At 49.3% G+C, this 24,032-nt stretch overlaps 2 protein-coding genes and 1 long non-coding RNA gene across 4 annotated transcripts; 1 reads left to right on the top strand and 2 right to left on the bottom strand.

The window, feature by feature from the left end:
* Window positions 1–16,051: 16,051 nt before the first annotated feature.
* Window positions 16,052–16,943, bottom strand: LOC136504259 (eukaryotic translation initiation factor 3 subunit A-like). 2 transcript variants are annotated; one of them, XM_066499118.1, is made up of 3 exons: window positions 16,898–16,943; window positions 16,564–16,812; window positions 16,052–16,169 (listed from the first exon to the last, which is right to left on the bottom strand). In XM_066499118.1, the coding sequence occupies exons 1-3, from the start codon at window positions 16,940–16,942 to the stop codon at window positions 16,077–16,079; spliced, it is 387 nt and encodes a 128-aa protein (XP_066355215.1). In that variant the 5' UTR covers window position 16,943; the 3' UTR covers window positions 16,052–16,076. The 2 variants fall into 2 exon arrangements, with proteins under 2 accessions (XP_066355215.1, XP_066355216.1); XM_066499119.1 differs by having other exon boundaries at window positions 16,068–16,163.
* Window positions 16,944–17,056: 113 nt separating this feature from the next.
* LOC136504388 (uncharacterized) lies at window positions 17,057–18,035 on the bottom strand. The gene is made up of 4 exons (XR_010770869.1): window positions 17,919–18,035; window positions 17,619–17,817; window positions 17,355–17,529; window positions 17,057–17,279 (listed from the first exon to the last, which is right to left on the bottom strand). It is a non-coding gene; the product is annotated as an uncharacterized lncRNA (long non-coding RNA).
* Window positions 18,036–23,252: 5,217 nt separating this feature from the next.
* On the top strand, window positions 23,253–23,756 carry LOC136503076 (glycine-rich protein DOT1-like). The gene has a single exon (XM_066498270.1). The coding sequence runs from the start codon at window positions 23,253–23,255 to the stop codon at window positions 23,754–23,756; it is 504 nt and encodes a 167-aa protein (XP_066354367.1).
* The last annotated feature ends 276 nt before the right edge of the window (window positions 23,757–24,032 follow it).

Raw genomic sequence — 24,032 nt, 5'->3', positions numbered from 1 at the left:
CGTATGACCAACAGATCTAGAAACAAGAGACTGAGAAGTCAAACATCGTGAACCCTAAGACTGCACTAACCAATGGTAGACTTGAACTTCTTCGAAAACTAGATCCTTTCTTCTTCTTAGATTACACAATCACCTCTGACTGACGAACCTAGTCCCACGAATGATGACTGGATCTCATAGCTCTGCTTCAGATTAGAGGGGATGGGAATGGAGAAGAAGAGCAAGGACCAAGGGCATCTTATAGTGGCGAACCGAGGTGGGGCGCAACACACCAGAAGTGGAGACGGTGTGGATGGGATACACTGTCGGTTCAAGCTATGGGGATAAAGTCGGCCATAGTGCGCTTCCTGTGTGAGCAGAAGAGGGAGGATAAGAAGAGGAGAGAGGGTTCGCTCAACGAGGGAGGCATATGGGTGGCCGTGTCCCCAAAAGAAGAAAGAAGGGAGCACTACTACAGGAATCAATTTGCGTAGTGTGGCCAAAATGGGCTCCGTGGTAGGCACCTCTTTTGCCCGCCACGGTTAACCGGTGGCCGGCCAGTGAGGCCGGCCATCGAGGTGCCCGCTGTGGGAAAAGGGTTTACCGCGGCGGGCCACCTTACTTGCCCGCCGCAGGAAATCGTTATTTACCACGGCGGGCGGTATGAATCGCCCGCCGCGGTTAATACGATTTACCGTGGCGGTATCTTTAACCTGCCCGCCGCGGTAAAGAGTTGATTTACCGAGGCGGGCGCTTTATCTTGCCCGCCGTGGTAAAGCCTGTACAAATACACAGCACCACCCCTTCATCTTCTCCACGGGTCTTCCTCTCTCAAACTCATGGGGGGAGGCTTTGCCCTAAAATTTGAGGAAACTTTTGATTTGAGTTGAAGGGCTTGGATTTGAGGGAGGAGGACATCATAAGAGGTCCATAAAGGCTCTCCCTCTCTCCTTCCATCCTCTCTCTCTATTTCCATCACCTAGAGTTCTCTCTAGATCTAGATCTAGATCAATTTCAATGGAAAAAATGATGTCATGTATTTCTTTAACTTTAGATTCATCATAGATGCATGCTTCATCTTTCACATCATCATTTCCTCTCTTTTTCATGATTTTGGACGTAAAAATCATCAATTTCTCCTAATTCTTCTTTATTTAATGTTGATTGTGACGGATAATGTTCGTAGGTATGATGGATAGGTCGGAATGGATGTACCAGATCGATCGAGTGAATGATCCACGGTACCTCTTTGAATTAAGGAAGTTTATTGCTGCTGGTAAAGCTCACCGTGAGAGACTGAAGCGGATGACAACCATATGTCCATGTTCTCGTTGCAAGAACCTAAAAGCCCACCGAGACAGCGAGGTGCAAACTCATTTGATCATGTATGGTTTCGTCGAGGGCTACACAGTCTAGACATTTCACGGCGAAAGAGTTGGTGCGAGTGGCGGTGCATCTAGAGTGAGCCCTTCGACACCGTCGATGACAGCACCACCGGTGAATAAAGATCTAGGAGCACCCGGCTCCTCATCATCTTCAGCAGCAGCTGTGCCAACCGACAGTGACAACAGTTGTCGTGATTACATCACGGTGGATGATCTAATGCAAGACATGGCCGATGAAGCCGGCGACGGTGGGGATGGTCAGGATACTGTGAGCCAACCCGAGGATGTGCAGCTTGTTGAAGATCTAGTCAAACACTTCGATGAAGACGACGTTGTGTTGGGTTGCCCAAAGTGGTTGAAGAATTTCAGAGAGTTGAAGCAGGCGGCAGTTGATCCTCTCTATAAGGACAGCGGTGATTGTCCGAAGGAGTGCACGGCGCTCCGTTTTAACCTCCATATGTTGATGTTGAAGGCTTGTCATGGTTGGTCTGACACTAGCTTCAATGAGTTGTTAAGCTACCTTACCACCACGTACCCAATGACTAACAAGGTGCCCGCCAATACTTATTGGGCTAAAAAGCTGATCCGGCCAGTGGCGATGAAGCTTAGAAAGTTTGATGCATGCCCTAACCACTGCATCTTGTATCGGGGCAATGAGTATGAGAATTTGACGAGTTGTCCGCACTGCAGCTTTAGTCGGTACCAGAAAAATGCTGGTTGTCGCGTGGATGCAGAAGACGAGGGAGGCTTGCGGGGTGGTCAGAAGAAGAACAAGAAGGGGGCAAAGAAGAGCAGTGCGGCCAAACAGATCTCGGCTCAGCAGGACGATGAAGAAGAGGGTTACACGCACAGGAAAAGTCCAGCACTGTTGGTGTGGTACCTGCCCATGACCGATTGCCTACGTGCAATATTCGGGAACCCGGACGATACCAAGCTTATGTCCTGGCATGCATCAGCTAACCGCCTGAAAGACGATGGCAAGCTACGACACCCATCCGATGGCAAGCAGTGGAAGGATTTCGACAAGGCCTACCCAGAGTTTGGCAAGGAGCCCAGGCATGTTAGGTTAGCGCTGAGTACCGATGGGATGAACCCGTTCGGTGAGCTTAGCAGCTCGCACAGCACTTGGCCCATCGTGCTCACCATGTACAACCTACCTCCCCATCTATGTCAGAAGCGTTGGTACCTTATGCTGACCATGCTTATCTCTAGACCAAAGCAGCCCGACAATGATATAGATGTGTTCCTGGAGCCGTTCATGGAGGAAATGAAGATACTATTTGATGTTGGGGTCCAGATGGTGGATGCATCCTGCAAGGAGAAGTTCACACTAAAAGCAATCATCTTTGTCACCATCATCGATTACCCCGGTCTCTTCTCACTGTCGGGGCAGATCAAAGGGAAGATCGGCTGCGTAATTTGCATCGACGGGACCTGCTACACTTACCTTAAGGGATCCAATAAGATGGTGTACACGAGGCATAGACGGTTCCTCACCAAAAATCATAGGTATAGAAGAAGTATTATGAATAAATACTTTGACAATCAGGATGAGCCACAGCGTGATCAACTGACGCAGACTAGTTGGGGGACAAAGGTGTATGAGATGGTCAAGGACATGGATCAGGTGGAGTTTGGAAAGAAGAAGAAGCCGCCTGAAGAGGGGCCCAAGCAGACAAGGAAGCGAAAGCGGGACTAGACGGAGGAAGTCCCCGCCGCCGTTCCTTTCAACAAGAAGTCAATTTTCTTCAAGTACCTGTCGTATTGGAAAACACTGAATACACCGCATGCCATCGACTGTATGCACCTGGAGAAAAATGTCTTCGAAAGCACGATCAGTGTCCTGCTGGACATCAAGGGCAAGACAAAGGATGGTATCAAGTCACGAACGGATCTTGTCAATCTAGGCATCAGGCCGAACCTTCACCCGGGACCGCCTCAGAACAGTAAAGTCGATATCCCGGGTGCGGCCTACAACCTAACACAAGACGAGAGGATGGCTTTTCTTAAGTTGCTTAGGGGTATCAAGGTGCCTACTGGTTTCTCTTCCAACATCAAGAGCCTGGTCTCCATGAAATACCTCATAATGACCGGCTACAACTCACACGACTGCCATGTCATGCTGACGGTGTTCCTACCAATTGCAATTAGGGCTATCCGTCCAGAGTACGTGAAGATGGTAATCACACGGATGTCATACTTCTTTAACCGCATCACCCAGAAGGTCATTGATAAGGCTTAGCTGCCTGCCCTGAAGGAGTTCATCGCGGAGACCCTTTGCCAGCTCGAGATGTGCTTTCCACCATCTTACTTTGATATTATGCCACACCTAATGATGCATATGGTCGATCAGATCCATAAAAGAAGCCTTCACGAGCAATGACCTAGATATGGTGTCGATGAGGTCACAGATGCTTCGCCAGGCTGGCGTGGCCATGCCTCAAGTTCCACAAGGGCAAACACAAGGGCAGCCACTGCCGATGATCGAGGATCGCCCAAGGCACCCTGTCGATGCCATCCAGGAACCCATGTGCGTCCAGCTCACGATCCCATTCGGCAGGGCGAAAAAGTTGACCGTGGGTGAGGGTTACATGCACCCCAAAGAAGATATCAAAGATTTCAACCAAGACCAGATCCCTGCCAACTATGCTACCATGATACTTACATGGTATGCGAACGAATACGAAGAATTTGAAATGGAATATCCAAATGCAGAAGGGGTAACGATCCTTGGAGCTACCTTGGGTTCTGAATTCATGTGGAACAAGGACGACATAGAGATCATTCTCTCGATGCCAACTTCTACGCTGACGGCGACACCAGCATCACAACCATCCGTTGCCGGATCTTGTCCCCCCGATGATCCAGATCATGGCGACGGCGATGACGAAGGAAATGGCGGGGATGACAAGGGAAGGAACTCACCCTGAGGCACAAGCCCTCACCCTCGTTCTCCTCCTCCAACAAGTCCACCTCCACCTCTCGGCAGCCCGTCTAAGGGCACGAGCAAAGCACCGGGAGGCACAAGCCCTCACCCTCGTTCTCCTCCTCCAACAACAAGTCCACCTCCACCTCTCGGCAGTCCGTCTAAGGGCACAAGCAAAGGACCAGGAGGCACAAGCCCTCACCCTCATTCTCCTCCTCCAACAACAAGTCCACCTCCACCTCCTGGCAGTCCGTCTAAGGGCACGAGCAAAGGACCGGGAGGCACGAAGGAACCAGGGGCAAAGACACCGCCTGCTGCCATTGCGAGCACAAGCCACTGTCCTCCACCGCTGGCGAAGACTAAAGGTGACCAAGGGCAGCTCACATACTCACTTGAGTTCGAAAGGTATGGTAGCGGTGAGCATAATTTGCTAATAACTTTTCTTTGCCATAATATGGTACTAACATTTCTATCCCAGCCCGAGATCACCTTTCCATCTATTTCCTGAATCGGATGACTGCCCCGGCCATTACGAGCATGGGAAGTTCATGATAACCAAGGCCCAACTCGTCGACGAGGAAAGGTGGGAGACAAGGAGGTTTCATCTCTGGTACATGGAAGCGGCAAAAGCTGGCCTGCATGGTTTTCTAGTCAAGGTTGTGGCGGAGTACTTCCACTTGCCCGGCAATGATGTAGAACTCCTCGTGGACTTCCATGACATGTATAGACTACTACGGGAACAAGACCTTGACATCGCCCAAGTCACCTTGTTCTCTATGTAAGTGATGAATTGCGAGTTTCACATATCACCTGCCTTTGAATCGGTCAAGACTACTTATATATGCCACAATGGCTTGTCCTTGTAGGTTGATGGCCTATATATCCAAGGAACTAAAACTTGATGTTATCTATCTATCTCCAATGCATATTGCTCAAAGAATCATCATTGGTTACCACCTAGATGACAATCATCCAACCATGAAAGACTTGACCAAGCGACAGAGAGATGCGCACAGGAAGAAACTGATGGACAATGAGAAGTTGAACATTTCAAGATACATACTAGGAGCAATGAAGAAGATCAGGGGAAATGGGTGTATCCTAGCTGCCTACCACTTTGGGTAAGTCGAAGACATGCCTATAGAGATAAGTGGGTAGCTAGCTAGTATTATTATTTCTCGTCGTAACCTGTATTTTGTTTCAATGGCGTAGCCAAGGCCTCGAGGGTCACTAGGTTGCATTTGTCATCTACCGTCAGGATGGCAGGGCCTACGTATTTGATTCGTTGATAGTGCCAAACTTAAAAGGGTACAAGGCCTTTGAAGATTGCCTCAGAGTGTAAGTGACTGAACTATCTTCTCATATGCGTTCTAATGCCCTGCCTAATACTAGTACATTTCGTATAGCGCTTATAAGGAGTATGTGAAGGATCCTGAATGCTATGATCGAAGAACAGAGAATTTTCAGGCTAAGCATAAGAACCGCATCAAAATCAGACGCAACTTTCCGGTAAGTATTTGAAAGGTTTAATTGTGCTTTCCGTTCATATGCGTTCTAATGCCTATGTTGTAATGCTTGCGTATCGATCATGCAGTGTGCCAAACAATCGGTAGGATCACAAACCTATGGCTTCTACACCTGTGAGTTCCTGAGGGTGTGCAAGCAGTACAACAGCAGTTGGAGGGTGCTCAAGAATGGATTGAACTGGTCGAGAGACATGCAGAGCATCCAACACAGCTTCAAGCAGACAAAGGCGGACATATGTAAGTTTGTCTTAGACCAATGCATGCTTGAAGGGGGCACATTCTTCCATGAGAATAGCCCGCTAGCGATGTTATCGGAGTACGAGAGGCTGAGGAAATGGCCCATGATGATGCGTCCGCATGATTACACCTTAGCGCATGTATAACGACTTTAATATGTAAATGTTATGAATTAACGATGACAAGAACGACTAAGTGAATGTATATATATGTATATTATCTCATGTGTAATGCCTACATACTTTTTAAGTTTAATCTGTGAAATCTGGATGTGATTTGAATATGAATTTGAATTTATATGCCTGCTGTATTTTATTTGAATTTATATGCCTACTGTATTTTTTTAATTCAGGAAATAATTTACCGAGGCGGGCAAATAATAAAGCCCGCCACGGCTAATCAACATAACCACGGCGGGCCACAAAAGGTGTCCGTCGTGGTAAAATAATTTATCGCGGCGGGCGGTGTAATGTGCCCACCGTGGTAAAAGTATATTTACCACGGCGGGCACGTTACACCGACCGCCGCGGTAAATCGGTTAACCGCGGCGGGCAAAGCCGCCCGCCGCGGTTAAGCCACGATTTACCGTGGCCTCTAGGCCGCGGTGGACTGCTTTTCCCGCCGCGGGAAACCCAAATCGCCCGCCTCTAGTACGGGAACAAGGGCGTGGGGGTCGAGAGCCGACCGGATGCCAGGGAAAAGTCAAACGCACAGTGCGCGAAGACGGCAAGTGCGGCATGATGCTACGGCCACACGAGAACAGGGTGCTAATGGGCCCGACACATACGACATCCGTAGGACACGCAGCGAAACAACCCAGCATGCATAGCGCGGTCAAGCTAGACACAAGGCTTGGGACATGACATCCACTCAGGCTTTTCCAATCACTCCCTACAACCCGAGGCTAACTTTCCCTGCTAGCTCTTGTTTTTCTTTTCCTTCTTTGACCACCTCCATCTTTCATATAGACTAAGGCCATGTCCTACGTCCTTCCTCCAAAACCACGTTCTCTTGCTTACCCTGAGAGAACACTATTTCATCAACCAGTTGTGGATTTCCCATTTGAACACCTGAACATTTTCAAGGGGAATATTTTGTAGCAAAAACGGTACGGTGGTGTAACTTGGTAAAGGTACTTGGTCAACAACCTCGATACCAGCGCATGCCGAGCAGCGTCACCATGTGGCAACTGTTCCACAGGGAGCCCTTGGTTTCATCGCGGCACCATAAGCTATTAACCAGGTAACTACTACCAATTTACACGCAATAAAGGCAGTGGGGTCATAGACCACAGAATAAGAAGAGTATTGCAAGGGAAGATTCAGGCAACAACGGTTCCTTTCGCAACAAGGGACAAGGAATTCAAATCCAACGACGAATTTGATTTAAAGAGATTCAAGTGTTCCGCTGGGACATCCACAATTAGTCAATATAGTGTCCTATGTTATCCAATCATGGCTGGTCTACTGGTATTTGAATGGTAACACCTCTTGTAACCTACTTAACATCGCCCTTGAAAACCCTAAACACATCTAACGAGACTTAAGGGTAGTTGGTCGCAATAAACACAGCAAAAATAAATAAAATGCACATTCCAATGGTCTTATATGGGTACAACATACATGCATTCACTCTCTCATTCTCAACACATTGTTCACCTTCCCTACGATCGGACTACCTCAACAACTACGGCCGAAATACAATGGAAATATTAAAATACCGGAGGACAGCGACAAAAGGCACTACTACTACAGGTACATCATCCTAAGGCAACTAATCTACTCTAGACCACGCATCTTCATTCCCGGGCTCGACGGATTCTTCTACCGCCCTGGCTATGGATCTGCCTCCTCTCTTGGCAATGGTTGAGTGAGAAGAATCAAGGGTTTTACTTCTGACACTTCTGAGGGTGGAGGTGTAGGCGGCACTACAACACTAGTTCTCCTTTCTGGTGGGTGGACAGGGATCCTGCCGTTCCGCAACCAACATCCTCCGCTTGGCCCTGGTGACAAGATAGGCTTCTCCCAACTGATGGGCATGTCAATTTTTGGCCTCCTTTAGAGCTTCCGACATGGCAGTCTCCCGACTCTTCGCGGCTGCCGCACTGGCTTGCGCTTTGGCAAGTTGCACCTAGTGCATCCTAGAGAAGATCTCGGTTTCCTCGGCTCGACGGAGGCACTTCCTCAGCTCCGAGGCTTGCCGATCATACTACTCATCCAGAGCAAGCAGAACGTGGTCAAGTGCACCACGGTAGGACTATCCTCTTGCGCATCCCACCCTTGCAAAGCCTCCATGCGAGCCCTCCATGCTCATTGATTCTTTTCCAAAGGTGGAAAGAACCTCATGGGGTTACGAGCAATGGGCTCCTCATAGATCTGGCAAAGGTACCGCATGGCTTTGCTGGCCACAACCTGGTAGGTGTTGATGAAGCGAAACCCGGTTGCGGTCACATTCCAAGCTTCAGTGAGGTCGGGAAACTCTTCACTCTTCCCAATATAGACGATAACTTCACACCGCATAGTGCCATGCTTTTCATACTCACAGCCCTCATACTCAGGACAATCTTTGACTTCGAGCTTTTGTAGGGTGGTATGTAGGATTCTGGGAAAACCCTCAATGTTAAGACAGTAACTACTCACCTAGGCTACTGCCATCCCTTGGGATGGTTACAAGGAAGGACTGAGTGAAAAGCTTGCTCAAAGGAAAAGCTAGACGAGCTAAAGTGCGCCAAGTGGTGGTATCAAAGGCTAAGCCAGGCCCTGCTTATAACAGCAGAGCGTTCAATGGTCCTAGCACGGTCCACCAAGGTTCCTACGCGGGATCACTATGAATGAATCGACCAAATTTTCGTGCGTTCGAGGTGAGCGATGTCCAAGGCCATTACTGACTAGTACGTCTGTAGGGCAAGTGTCTGACAAGAGCGCAGAAAAGAGTATGGGGAGACGTGGGTCACGACCAGCGTGAACCACAAGCGAACGCGGAGCACAAAGCCATAGTGCAGAAATAACTCCAGAACAAGGATAGTTCAGTCATGTACAATACGATACGCGTGACACCTATGGATGGCGTATCTGCAAGCAATACGGGCATTACAATGCACAAATAGGATATGCATGAATGCACGTCCTATATGTCCTTCCACTGTTGCCAACATATAGGGCAACCGTTCTTAGATTTTTGGCACATCGTTCTCCCTATAGCTAGTTGATACTATCAGACTATGCTCGGGTCAGTGTACTTGCAGAAAAATTGATTAAGCCTACCTAAGTCAGCAAAGTGTCATCTATTCTGGATACATGACCATAGTAATAGGGCTACTTATATAACTTCACATACAACATCCTAACTTTTTAAAAAGAATTTGTTGTCAAGTTTTAATTTAGAAAGAGGTTCTGAAGCTTTATTTCCTCATTTATGCTCTGATACCACCTATGGCAAAACCGCCTAATCTAATGCCGCCCAGGAATACTTGTCTTCCATTATTCACTAAGTACTCAAGGGAGGACACTAAATTACATAGTTCCGTCGAGCACATCCCAAGGGAGAACCCAAAAATCCACATTTTTCCATCAGGATCACAAATGAGAGAATAAAGCTTACAACATTTTAGCCATTTCTTACATCACTTTTCATGCAACATCAGAGTATAATATTTATTGTTATAACAGCGGAATATGAACATATTATCAGAGTTATGAACAATTTAATTCAACAGTAGAATATAAACATGTGATCAGAGTTACAACGGAAATAAACATCTATTCATGACATGATGGAGCATTCATATATAAACTTTGACAACATATTATAAAACCTCTATTTATAAAAACATTTAATGAGTGTTATAAATAAAGCTATGATCACAGCGTAAAGGAATGCTCTCTGAGCCCACCAGGAGGAATCCACACCCAAGAGTCAGCTCTAGCATACGCCTGTCACCTACAACAGGGGAAAATAAAACCCTGAGTACTCAATTGTACTTAGCAAGACTTACCCGGCAGGAGGAAAGAAAAGACTCCAATGATGTGCAAGGCTATCTGGCTTGTGGGTTTATTACATCTGCAGGAGCACTACTAAACGTGCGTCCTTATATTCAATTTTATTAGCAGTCATTATTAGTTCATTAACTAACCATTCTATGTAAGCATCTGTGCTACTTTCAAGCAGGTGGTAAGCAATCAGAATCATTTTACCATCTTTCAACTTTTAGTTCTTACTACGGTGCTATAATGTAGACAAGTCAAACCAGATCACTGGCGATTCGTGAATCAATGTGCCCAGTTGGGTACCCTGAAACACGCGCCCTGCTTGTACCCCAGGCACAAGCAGAACCAACCCACCACTCTCCTGTCACGGGGTCTAGGTCCCTGTCCAAACTTGGACTCCAAGCCCCAACTCCTGAGTCCCGGACTTAGAGTGGTGCTTGGACCTCCACCAAAAAACCACCCTGAAAGTTGGTCTGAAAAGAGCCAAAACCCATGACAAGAGAGCAACAAGCCTTCCCTACGCCCATACACAAGTATGTGCTCGGAATAATAAGTCTGTGACTTGCCTAGAGTCCAATGCAACGGCCGGTCCTTAACCGACACATACATGAAAACAGTGTAACCAAGCTATGCCTCGTTGGCCACATGACACAACCTCTTACACCCACCAATACCCAAACCATATTCCTGCTCGGTCTCCATTTATCATTTATATGTATATTCCAAGTGATAATAATATAGTAACAACAATAATATATTTCCTATCTCTCGCGAGTGACAGGCAATAACTCGACTTTTATCGGAGTCCTATAGCATAGCAACCTACACGATCATGTCATACTAGTAAGACTCATAGGATAAAGATATATATATGCAAGTGGGTTTCATTCGACTCCTTAAAACTTAATGCACAAACATAATATAAAGCAGAAAGTACGGGTTATGCACCAGGGCTGGCCTGGGTAAAATATAACCAAAAGTTAGTATTCCATCTTTGTGTCCTGATCCCTGGCACCATCTTTTCAGCTACTCCGTTTGATACCATCGATCCACTGTCGTTCCTATTATGATATGTATTGATGCAAATACAGAGATGGCACAATCAATCAAAAGGCAACAACAATTCATAAAATACGAGTGCATAAACCAAGCTAACAAGCTAACTCCTATGACTAATATATTAGCAAAGTATTGACCTCACTAAACAAGCATCATTTTCATTAACAAGTACTAATTCTTACCAAATCAAGTCTTTTTTTGATTTATTAATGATTTAATATACTCGAAACTATGGCCCAGTAACTACTCTAGTAAACTAATTATTATTGGGCTACAAAATTACGGAGACACCCGATAACACTTCTAACCTACTGTAAAATTTTTAGACTCAACACTATCACCGATTTATCACGGAAATTCCTACAAGTTCATATTTTAACAATACTAAACATTTTAAAAATAATTATAGCAACCCTGGGAACATTTTAAAATAAGATGAACCAATTACGCTAATAGATAGATCATGATTTTAGGAGCCTAATAAAATTAGTTTGGCATTTTTGTGATTTTTCTACCCTTTATTTTCAATTTTTGAAGAGCACTAAATTAACAAAACAAAAACAACACATAATGAAAAGGCCTAAGCGGTCAGGCTCAGCCCATAGGTACGCGCGTGGCCCAACACGGTGTGGCGTGACCGGCCCAAGCAGGCAGGCGGCGGCCCAGCAGCCAAAAATGGCCGGCCCACGCGGACGCAAGGCCCAGGCGCACAGCACGCATTTAGCAAAAGACCCCATGCTTTTTCTCTATTCAACCCGAGACCCACAAGCACTCCAATCCCAGAAACATTTTCTATTTTTACCTTTCTCCCTCCACTCGATGCACGGAGTAGAGGAGCACCGGCTGGCGGTCAATCCCGGCCGGGGAAGGCACGGCGGTGGCGGGAAGCCCGTTGGCAAGGTGCACAGGAGCCCGCGTGGCCTCGGGCTGGCCACGGCAAGACCTAAGCTGGTCCCCGGCAGCTTGCCCGCGTGAGTCGTGGTGGCGGGCACGCCGGCTGCGGCGGCTAGGCGGGCGGTGTCAAAGGCGCTCCTAGTGCAGGTGGTTGCACAGCGGCGTCGCGCGTACGTGAGGAGGAGGGCGCGGACCAGGACGGTGGCGGCCATGGCCTAGCGATGGCCAAGGCGGCCAGGCGGCTTGCGCCGGCAGCGGCAACTGCGGCCCCGGCGCTTGCAGGGGAAGGCAATGACGATGGCTGTCGCGCTTGGGAGGGGTGGCGGTCTAGCATGACTGTGGGGGCTCGCGCACACACGTGAAGGGCCAGGCGATGGCGGGTGCAGCCACGGCGGGGACTTGCGTGAGGCAGCAGGGGGCAGGGAGCGCCGGTGCTGTCCCAGAAGCACATCTAGGCGTGGGCGCACATGGTGGCATGCAGCAGCAGCGTGGGGCCATGGGGGCAGCAGCCGGCGTCAGCGTGCACAAGATGGAGCATGGGGAGAGGGAGCAGTGGGGCGTGGACACGATAAAGCAACAGCACGACAGGGACGGTGCTGCATGTGCTCCTCTAGAAAAAACGTGCACTAAACTAGTCAAGCGATGGGGAGGGACGAAGCAACGAGAACAGCGGCAGCAGCTCAGTGAGTAGGTGGGATGAACGGTTGAGAGCGAGCATGGCAAGGTAGTTGAGGTGAGCGGCTGAGATCGCACGCTACAGGTGCCGGTTCACGAATAGAGCGCCAACGACACGGTTCAATGCGTTCTAGCAAGGTTCGGTCAATTTTTGCGTGAGCATCGTAACTCTAACGTAACCACGACCTGCACCACGTCCTAGTATACACCTAACTGCAACTGATCGTGCGAAAACAAAGATGTAGTGCTTAACCATTTTTGTTGGAAATCGAATGCCAAAATGGTATTGTCTACTATCGTTTCATACTTAAAAGAATTGCAGGTTTCAATTAGAACTAATGTTCCTAAGCACTTTTGGTTAATTTTTAAACGGTCTAAACTTTACCAAACTTCACCAACAAGCATTTCACGACATAGCACACAGTTTATACCAAACAATAGAACCAAAACATCAGGACGTTATTTAACTATTTTGCATTTAAAAATCGCCAAAAAGTGTACTTTCAACACAACTTCAAATTTTTGCCGATTCAACGAAAAAGACTAATTTTCATTTCCGATTTGATTTTTGAGCTAGCAAAAACCCTAGTCAACAACATTTGTTTTCCACAACCCAAGTTGTGTTTTCATCTACTCGACTTGTAATTCAATTTTTATTAAAATCCCAAACACATGTTCTAGATTATTATTGCTTTATAAAAAATCACTTTTTAAGTCAAACTATTAACTTATCCATATAACTAGGGATTAGGTTTTTCATTATTGCATTTGATTAAACTAACTCACTATATTTATAGATCTATTTCTCAGGCCACAATCTATATGCTAAGCGAGCTCGTAACACAAGAGGTGTTACATGCTCCGCCTCGCCCGACCCTTGGGTTTGTGCTCTACCACACCCAGCCTCTGGGGGAGGGCTCCGCCTCGCTCGACCCTTGGGTTTGTGCTCCGCCTCGCCTAGCCTCTGGGGGAGGGCTCCGCCTCGCCCGACCACAAGGCCGCGGGCTCCGCCTCGCCCGACCCTAAGGCCGTGGGCTCTGCCTCACCTGACCACGAGGCCACGGACTCCGTCTCGCCCGACAGAGACCCATGCCGCCGCCAACCACTCTAGGTCCAAGTGTATGGGCCTGGGTCAAAGCTCTGACACCAGGGAGGAGACAGACACTCACCGATGTAACCCGCGGCCACGATGGGCTATACCCGAGGATTCACATCAGGAACAGCGTCGAGCGTATCGATGCTATTCTGCCTAGCCCTCGTACGAACACTGACAGACGCGTCAGTTCACCATGACGTCCGCTAGGACAAAGTGGAGCGCCATGACCGGCAGACGACGCCTGCGCATGGCGCCAGTGACGGACAAGGCCGCGATGTGGAGCCATCCGTGTTGACATCTATAGGGTCGGCGGGACCCGTATGAAGGATAAGGACCTGGCGATCCTGAAGGCCTTTGGCTCTCTCTCATTCTTCTCTTTCCCTCCGCTGTAACCCATGCTTTCCCTTGGCCTATAAAAGGGAAAGTAGGGCGCCCCACGAAGGGGATGGATTAATTGAGGCGAGACCCGATCGAACCGCCACAAACCCATTGAACCTCAAAATGACCAGAACACAACACAAGCACACGGCTGAGCAGCAACCGAGCTCTCGGCACCCGTTCACTCTTTCCACCAGAAACTCAGGACATATCCATCTCTCATCCATTTGTAACCCCTACTACAAACGTTCAGTGCTAGTAAAATGAGCAGCAGCGACGAACTAGACGTAGGGACATTCTGCCCGAACTAGTATAAACCTCGTGTCCTCTAAGCACACCATCCGAGCCAGACGCGTAATACTAGAAATTTACTCGTTGGTGGTAACTCGAAACAATGACAGTTAGGTATGTAGAACAACAAATCATCTTTTGTTTGGGAAATCACAAAGATAGAGAATAATCTCACATTGTGAGAATATTGGGAGAGAATAATAGTTGTCGACAACACTAACTCTGTAAGGGCAAATATTTCTCTTATGAGAATCCAGATCTAGAAAATAAAGTTTATAGCAAAGTCGCTTGTAGCAATTATATAAGATCAATGGAGAAAGCAAAACAAATGTTCTGCTATATGTCCAGCAAACGGAGAGAATGGTTAAGTGACGCTGTCTTTCGATGGATCACCTTGGTTTCCTGCGCATGCATTGGCAACCTAGGCACCATTGCACCAGCACGCAATGCACCTTGGTTTCCTGCGCATGCATTGGCAACCTAGGCACCATTGCACAAGCACGCAATGCACCTTGGTTTCCTGCGCATGCATTGGCAACCTAGGCACCATTGCAAGCACGCAATGCATTGGACATACATCATTACACTCGGAGGGCATCTAGTAGTAGCATACAGATCTGGAGGGCGGGAGCAAAAGCAGGCTCCAATGCACAAGTACGCTGTACATAGATGGATCTAGTGCGTGTTTAGTTGGCCGAATTTTGAAATTTGGGCTACTGTAGCACTTTCGTTTTTATTTGGCAATTAGTGTTCAATCATGGACCAATTAGGCTCAAAACGTTCGTCTCGCGATTTCCAACCAAACTGTGCAATTAGTTTTTTTTTCGTCTACATTTAATGCTTCATGCACGTATCGTAAGATTCGATGTGATGGCTACTATAGCACTTTTTAGGAATTTGCACAACTGGAACGAGGTTCTTTGCCGAGGGCCGGATACGCTCGGCAAAGAAGCCTTTGCCCTCGGCAAAGGCTTTGCCGAGAGTTGCTCTCGGCAAAGGCCGGTCGGCACGGTACCTCACGGCAAAGGCTACTTTGCCGAGAGCCGCATCTCGGGCTCTCGGCAAAGGATTTGCCGGCCGTCGGCAAAAATTTTCGCCGTGACGGAAAGAGGTCACGGTAAAGTTGATCTTTGCTGTGAGCCTTAGCAAGCTCTCGGCAAAGAATTTCTGAATTTTTTTTCCAAAAAACTTTGCCGAGCGTCTGTCAGAAGAGCTCTTGGCAAAGAATATTGATAAATTTTTTTTGACATTTTTTGTGCCGAGAGCTATGACTCAGCTCTCGGCAAAGGCTTCCTCTTTGCCGAGCGGTATGGTCATGCGCTCGGCAAAGCTGGGATTCTGTGTGTTCCAGAATTCCCAGCTTTGCCGAGGGCATGACCATAGCCCTCGGCAAAGCCACAGCCAGTTTTAATTTTTTTTTGTTTTTTGCATTTCCAGTCAACAAATAAACATATATATGACATCCACATCACAATAAGCACATCCACATATCAATAACCACATCCACATCACATAATTCACATCCACATCACATAATTCACATCTCAAAGTTCGAAGTCACAAACAAATCTCGACACATAGACAACCACAAGTGTAAAGTTCGACAAGCAACATAAACAAGAGGCATAGGAGGCGCCAAACTGGTCACGGCGACGGTCCGGGCTGAGAAGGCGCCGCGTGCGATCCTGGGGAGTTGACGATGAGAAGGTTAGGGTCGTTCAACGCCGCCGACTGACGCTACACAAACAAAGAAGATGCAGAACGTGTTAGACAACATAAATAGATAACCAAGCACTACATGTACTTTTTACCACCACGACCACACCACCACCACCACCACCAACCACGCGACACCACCACCACGACCACACCACCACCACCACACTACTACTAACCAACAAGCACACCACCACGCCACCACCACCACCACCACCACCACGCCACCACCACAACCACACCACTACTACCACCAACAACAACCACACCACCACGCCACCACCTCCACCAACCACGCAGCCACCACCACGACCATGCCACCACCACCATCACCACTAGCACTAGGTTTCATTAGGTTTTACTAGGCTTCACTAGGTTTGACATTTAGAGAAACTAAAACATTTGTCATACTCACCGGAGTAGAATCAAGCTGAGGTGGAGGTGTAGGCTGCAGCTGACCGAGCAGGAACTGTGGGACCGTTCCACCTTGGGTCATCGTAAGACCCCGCATGTAGGAGAGCACCTCTGCCATCTGCCGCTGATCCTGCTCCTGCTTGGCCTCTAAAGCTGCCAGCCTCTGCCGCTCGAGCTCCCGCTCGGCCTCCAAAGCTGCCAGCCTCTGCCGCTGCTCCTCCCGCTCGGCCTCCATCGCCTGCAGCTGTGCCTGCAACATTTGACGCCAATGTTTCAAGATTGCGGAGCTAAGGTATGTAAAAGTCAAAGAACTAGGAATGGAAGAGAACACTTACCTGGAGTGTCGACACCACGGTCGGGCGCTGGCGTATGGCCGGCATTGAGCTCAGTGCTCGCTGCTCGGATCTGGTGCAGCGGAGGAACAGAGGTCGTGTCGAGGACACCGTCGCCAAGCCAGAACCGCCCGTGCTTCTTGCCTTGCCCCACCCTCATCACGAGCTCTGGATCAAGCCGCTCCTCGATGGTCGGGTCGTAGTCTGGCCCGTGGACTGACCTTGCCATCTCTGTGTACGCAGAGATGTGAGGGGCAATGCTGGCATTGGTGAACGACTCGGTAGGGACTTCCGGGGTCCAGTCGGTGGCGGACGTCGCCTTGCCCAAGTGGGACAAGGCATATGCCTTGAGGTGACCACAAGGGCGGCCACCATGTGACGCCGACTGCGAGAAAGACAATAACATTGTTAGAGTTGTTGTAGAATTGAGTGTTAGGTTAGAGAAATGGTTTCGCCTTACCCAAGCTTCTGAGAATTCAGAGAGGTTGCGGCTGCCTTGATGGTGTGGTACTCCTTGCATCAGCAAACGGCAGCTCGCGTGCTTCATCATGCTCCTTCTTCCAGTCCTGGCTGAGCCACATGTCCACAATCCTCTCCCAGGCATCCGGATGCCGATTGCACCAGTTTGGAATCGCCTACAGGCCATCAAGCAAACGATATATCAGAAGATCAAATTAAGGAAACTTAATCTCAGAAGAAATCAATAGTAATGTTCCGTATTTACCGCAAGGTACTCCTCCTTGGTCAGCACCACCTGTCTTGCCTCGTCCTTTTTGATGCTACGCCCTTGGACCTTCGCGTAGTGCCAAATGTGCGCCTGATGATGCGCGTCGTGAAGTCATGTCCGTGACGCGCTTCTTACAAGAAGCGACCGCCACCTGGTACGCCCTGTGCTCCTTGCCCTCCTCGATTCTAAAGAAATCCTGCATAAAGGCGCGAGGTATCAATTACTTATTAGAAGAATGCCCAATGAATACGATGTATCTATGGCTAAAAGAATACAATGTGTGCCTGAAAGACTTACCGACAGGTCCCTGAACGACCCGCTCCGCCTTGTTCCTGTATCTGTGGCCACTACGATCCATGGCATCGGTGGCCAATTCATAGTGGTCGAACTGAGTGGCCGGCTCGAACATGTCCGGGCTCACCTCCACCAGGCCAGGGTAGTGCTCCCTGCACAGACCTCCTAGGATGCCATTCACTTTGCGTGCCTTGGCTCCAGTCTCCACAAGTTTCTAGTTCCTACATAAGTGATTACAAAAAGTATTAGTTTGTATTTTGATTTTCAACATTTCAAATGAAGAAGTTTCGAGCACATCTTAAGTTACTTACCTATCCCCATAGGGTGTGATCAGCGGGCGGGCCGCTTCAGGTATTGGTCGACTGCGGGAGCTTCGCGGGACCACGCAAGTACACCGTCGACACACCAGAGGAAGTGGATCCCCCTGCAGTCGCCTCGTCCCCTGAGGTGGAGGAGGACCCCCCTGCATCTGCATGCTCCATCACGGCGGCAGGCTCCTCCACGGCCGGAGGGGTAGTCGGCTGCGTCCTGCTCGGACGCCTGTGGCTCCTCCGCCTCGGCACCGGCTCCGAAGGCTGAACCGACGCCTCTCGGCTCCTCCTGGCTGGCGTAAAGAGACTGGACGGACCTCCTGGGTGGCATCTCCTGCATTAAAAAAGAACAAAACAATTAGCATATATAAACGATACATAATTAGAAAGAGATGCAAAATGAAGATAATTACATGCAAAATGAATATAATTACAAAAACAGATAATATTACATGTATTAGAAACGATCTCCACGATCGGGATTAGCTGGATTGTACATATCGTCATCGCTATCAACCATGTCCAAATCTTCATCCGCCTCCTCATCATCACTATCAACACCTAAGTGTAATCGGTCAAGGAACACTATGTCCTTTGGATTTTCCACCTCATCTCCAGAGTCCTCGTCCACAACCCTTTCGATGTCTGTCTCCATTTCGACTAGCCCGGTTAAGTCTATCTCAAAGCTCCCTTGTAGCCCCTCTTCGTGTTGATAGAACTCTCCGTCATGTGTTTCTGGGTTCAAGTTGTAATCTTCATCGTTTGGGAGAGGTAGTCTACCGTGCGGCGATATTGTGTGAACAACATACCAACCCTTAAGGTTTTCCTCGGTTTGGCAAGCATATGGACTATAATAGACTTGCTTGGCTTGTGTGGCCACAATCCATACATCATCACCTTCATAGATGGAATCCTGTCGAGTCTCGACTAGCCCAAGATGAGGGTACTGTCTCGATACCTCAGGATCAAACCACCGGCATTTGAATATGACAGGACTAAAAGGCTCGGCTCCACGAAACTGGAGTTCGTATATTTCTTCAAGTATCCCATAATAGTCCTTGCCATCAGTTCCGGGCGTCATAACTCCGGTATTTGTGGTCCTTCGATGCGGCCGACTCTGCTCGTAGCTTGTTGTGTGAAAGCGATACCCATTGACGTCATAAACGTTACATGACATGACCCTAAAGTTGAAGCCATCGGCAACCTGCCAGCAATTCGGCACTTATAGACGCATCCCTATAGCACTGCAAAGTCAGGCTAGAGCGTTATGTTATTCACACAAACGACCAACTTGAAATCAAGAAACAAGGGGGAAGTTGGACGGTACCTTCTTTTGGAACCAAGAAATGAAATCCCGCTCCTTAAGAATGGTATCAACTTCATGAGGGCGAGGTCGCCTAGATTGACGCCAGAATAGATTAACAAATTCCCTGTGTAGACAAGAAACATGACGGGGTTGGATGCAGAATAGTGACGGTGTAAGTAACAAGTTCGTTGAGAACTTACTCGATATACGACGCCACTTCATCTAGGTTGGCCAACAAATATAGCATGATACTGCGCCACTCTTCATTGCTCAAGGTCTTTGGGCTCAATGCACTCGCTCTTCCGAGTGACCCTTTCAAAAGGCTGAGGGTAGATTTATTTTCAGTCCTCATTGTAACGAGACCGGTCGATTATGCACGCTAGGAAGGTTGCCCTTATAGTATGTTGTTGTGAAGTTTGACACCTCCTCGTTAATGAACGCCTCTGCCATGGAAGCCTCAATTCTGGCTTTATTTCCACATTTCTTGCGAATAGTCTTTAGACATCTCTCGATTGGATAGCACCAGCGGTTCTGCACGGCCCCCCCCCCCATTCGTGCCTCGTACGGGAGGTGCACAATCAAATGCTGCATCGACAGGAAGAAGCCGGGTGGAAATATCTTCTCCAACTTACAGATCAACTCAGGGGCTCTTTTTTCCAAGTCAGCCACCACGTTTTGAGATAACTCCTTGGCACAAAGCTGGCGGAAGAAATAGCTCAACTCTGCCAGCATGACCCAGACATGCTCAGGGACGAAGCCTCGAACCATCGATGGAAGAAGGCGCTCAATCCATATGTGGAAGTCGTGACTCTTCATCCCTAAGACTCGGCCAGTAGATGGGTTGGCCCCCTCTTAAGATTCGCTGCAAACCCATCAGGAAACATTAAGTCCTTGATCCATTGGACTACAACCGTCCTGTGCTTCTTTTCCAAGACGTAATCGCCCCTAGGCCTTCTCCATGTCTTGCCGGCTCTTGGTGGTCGCATCTCTAGGTGTGGTCTATCGCATAGCCTTGCTAGGTCCGCTCTAGCCTTAGGGTTGTCCTTTGACTTGTCAGTGTCCATGAGTGTTGCCCAGAGAGCTTCAGCGACATTCTTCTCAGTGTGCATTACATCAATGTTATGTGGCAGGGCCAGGTGCTTAAAATAGGGAAGCCTCTCCAAGCCCTGACTTATGAGTCCACATATGTTGAACACCATACCCCACGAAACCAACTCCGTCTTCCTTGGCGACAAGACCATCTATCTGAGCAAGAACCTCAGCGCCAATCATCTTCTGCGGTTCAGGGTCTGTCACTACGACACCTTTCAGTAAAGTTCTTAATGTCTCGTCTGAATGCATGGTCAAGAGGGAGGAATTGTCGATGTTTGTCGAACGAGGAAAACTTGCCACCACTCTTCAACCTAATGAACTGCAGAGCTGCCTTGCATACCGGGACATGGGAACTTCCCGTGGACACACCAGGCGCTGAATAGACCATACGCCAGAAAGTCATGCATCGAGTAGTGGTACCAAACGTGCATTGTGAAGTTCCTCTTTGTAGCACGATCGTATGTCAGTACCCTCGTGATCCCATGCACTGATCAACTCATCAATCAAAGGCTCCATGAACACACCCATATGTTTCCCCGGGTGACCAGGAATTATCAGCGACAAGAATATGTTCTGACGTTGAAGAAGGACGCCGGGGGGGGAGATTGAGGGGGATAACGAAGATTGGCCAACAAGTGTATGGGGCCGCCATCATTCCAAAAGGATTGAACCCATCTGTTGCAAACGCAACACGCACATTACGAGCCTCTAGAGCTTTGTCAGCATAAATGCCATCAAATGTTTGCCATGCTTCACCATCTGATGGATGTACCATCTTGTCAGGATTGTATCAGGATGCCATTTTTGTGTCATGTCATCTGTTTCACGGACTCCTCGCTCATGAATAGCCGTTGGAGTCTCGGTATGAACGGAAGGTACCGTAGGACTTTCATGGGGATTCCAAGCTGCTTCTTCTGCCCATCACTAGATTCTACCTCCACATACCTAGAGGTCTTACACTTTGGACAGTACTTTGCTTCTGCGTGTTCTTTCCTAAAGAGGACGCACCCGTTCTCACAAGTGTGTATCTGCTCATACGGCATCTTAAGAGCTTTGAGGAGCTTCACTGACTCGTACATGTTCTTCGGCAGCGCGTGATCTGCCGGAAGCAGGGTCCCAAAAACCTGCCAGCATACTATCGAAGCAGTCTCGACTCATGTTATGCATGGACTTTAACCCCATTAAGCATCCAATGGCATCGAGTTGAGAAACATTTGTCTTGTCATGAAGGGGCCTCTTAGCCTGACTCCATCATGCGATAGAATGCCCTTGCGGTTTCCTCTGGCTCCTGCTCCTCGGTTTCGTCCGTACATCGTACACCGAAGTGTGCTTGGTGGAAGTCATCCATCATGTCTGGTACCCCGCCATCACTATCAAACTCCTCCAAGCGTGGCCTCAATGCCTCATCTCTAATACGATGGCCTTCACCATGGCACACCCACCGGGTATAGTCTGGCGTAAACCCAAACTTGCAAAGATGTTCCTCAATGACCTTCCTGGTTTTCCTATTCCTGTTTGCACATTCGCTGCAGGGACACCACACCTCTGTCGCTGCTTGAGCACCCACACCAAATGCTTTGTCCAAGAAATCCTCAGTCTTCTGTATCCATTCACGAGTGACCTGATTCTGACTACGGCGGCCCGTGTACATCCAATCACGGTTATCCATCATCTACCATATATATAACAGAGTAATATAACCATCAATAGCATATGCACCTGCTTGCCTACTATCTAATAGGTAGGGATAGATCCTAATCCCACCCGCGGATGCGTAGATGAGGTTAGTTTCCATGCTCCGCTCCAATCCGAGATAGAATTTCGGCAGCACATCCCCGCTTGTTCTCCCGATACACGTCCTGGAAGGGAGAGTGTGTATCTGGAGAACAACAGGGAGGTGCTGCCGAAACTCCATCTCAGACCGGACCGGACCATACAAACTAAATCATCTACGCATCCGCGGGCTGTCCAAATAACGTGGACAATCCAAAACAGATACGGTCGCAGATATGCAGAGATCCGCATACCTACGACCGTATCTCTTTCGGACGGGAGACTGCCTAACTGGTTTACGCGATCTAGCTAGGGTTACGGACAAAGGGCTTATACCTAGGGTGGCGGTGGAGTGGAGAGGTGACGCGGTGCAGGCAGACCCGAAGGAAGACGCTCGGGGTACTCCGGGTCCCCTCCGTCGGGCTCTTCTCTGCAAAACAAGAAACACAATTTATAAGTTCAAAATTTTGGCAGAACCTCCCCTGTACGGGGAGGCTTCCAAAACCTACAAGGAAAAAGACGGCACGATGGCCGACATCCACAATTTCGGCACGATGGCCGACACAGCGACATATGGCACGATGGCCAACACATCCACAAAAGGCACGAAGGCCCACCAATCCAGAAATGGCACGAAGGCCAGCAACAGGTGGGAGGGGGGCTTTACCTTGGGTGGCAGTGTAGTCGGGCGACGCGGAGTCAGGATCACCCTCGTCTTTGGCTAGACGCGGGGAAAACAGCGACGACCGCTCGGCGTGACGCGACGACGTGGGGGCATGACGGTCGTCGGCCTCTCCTTCTCCCCTCCTTCTCCCCTCCTCTCTTCTCCCTTCCTCTTCTCCCTTCCTCCTCCAAATGCTCTCTGCACGGCCGGCAGGGGCGCACGGGGCCGGCCGGGGATGCGCTGGCCGCGGGGGTGGGCCACCGGTGGGCGTGGCCGGGGGCACACGGGGCCGGCCGGGGACGCGCTGGCCACGGGGGTGGGCCACCGGCGGGCGTGGCCGGGGGCGCGCGGGGCCGGCCGGGGACGCGCTGGCCGCGGGGTGGGCCACCGGCGGGCGTGGCCGGGGGCGCGCGGGGCCGGCCGGGGACGGCCGAGGCGGGGGACGACGCGGCCCCGATGACGACGGCGCTCGGCGGGCCGAGCTGCTGCTTCGGCGGCGAGGGGACGGGGTGGGGGCGGGCTACGGCGGCGCGGGGACGGGGCGGGGGCCGCCTCCGGCGGCGCAGGGACGGGGCGGGGGCGGGCTACAGCGGCGCGGTGACTGGGCGGGGGCGGGGCAGAGGCTGCGGCGGCGCAGGGGACCGGCGGCGGCGAGAGGAAGGGATGCGGGGCGCGCGGCTGAGAGGAAAGGCTGACTGGGCCGTGACCGGTCTATGTGGACTGGGCCTTTGCCGAGGGCCCAGATCCGGGCTCTCGGCAAAGTTGTTTTTTATTTTTTTTAAAAAAAACTCTTTGCCGAGGGCCCAGATCCGGGCTCTCGGCAAAGTTGTTTTTTATTTTTTTTTAAAAAACTCTTTGCCGAGAGCCCTTTGAGGCTCTTGGCAAATACAAATTTTTTTTGTTTTTTTCCCAAAAATTTTCTAGTGGCTAACAATAATATTTAAAAGACATATTTAAAAGACATAGATGTC

Source organism: Miscanthus floridulus, chromosome 14, assembly GCF_019320115.1.
Source record: "Miscanthus floridulus cultivar M001 chromosome 14, ASM1932011v1, whole genome shotgun sequence".
Classification (NCBI taxonomy): Eukaryota; Viridiplantae; Streptophyta; class Magnoliopsida; order Poales; family Poaceae; genus Miscanthus; species Miscanthus floridulus.
The sequence above is the reverse complement of the archived record's forward strand: the minus strand, read 5'-3'. Positions and strand labels throughout refer to the sequence as shown.

Bases quoted from the DNA above. Each gene is read 5' to 3' on its own strand.
- LOC136504259 (XM_066499118.1), bottom strand. From the start codon at position 16,942: ATGCCGGCCATACGCCAGCGCCCGACCGTGGTGTCGACACTCCAG. The intron at 16,813-16,897 runs GTAAGTGTTCTC...CAAATGTTGCAG, and splicing joins CCGTGGTGTCGACACTCCAG to GCACAGCTGCAGGCGATGGA. The intron at 16,170-16,563 runs GTGAGTATGACA...TTGTTTGTGTAG, and splicing joins CTCAGCTTGATTCTACTCCG to CGTCAGTCGGCGGCGTTGAA.
- LOC136503076 (XM_066498270.1), top strand. From the start codon at position 23,253: ATGCTCTCTGCACGGCCGGCAGGGGCGCACGGGGCCGGCCGGGGATGC.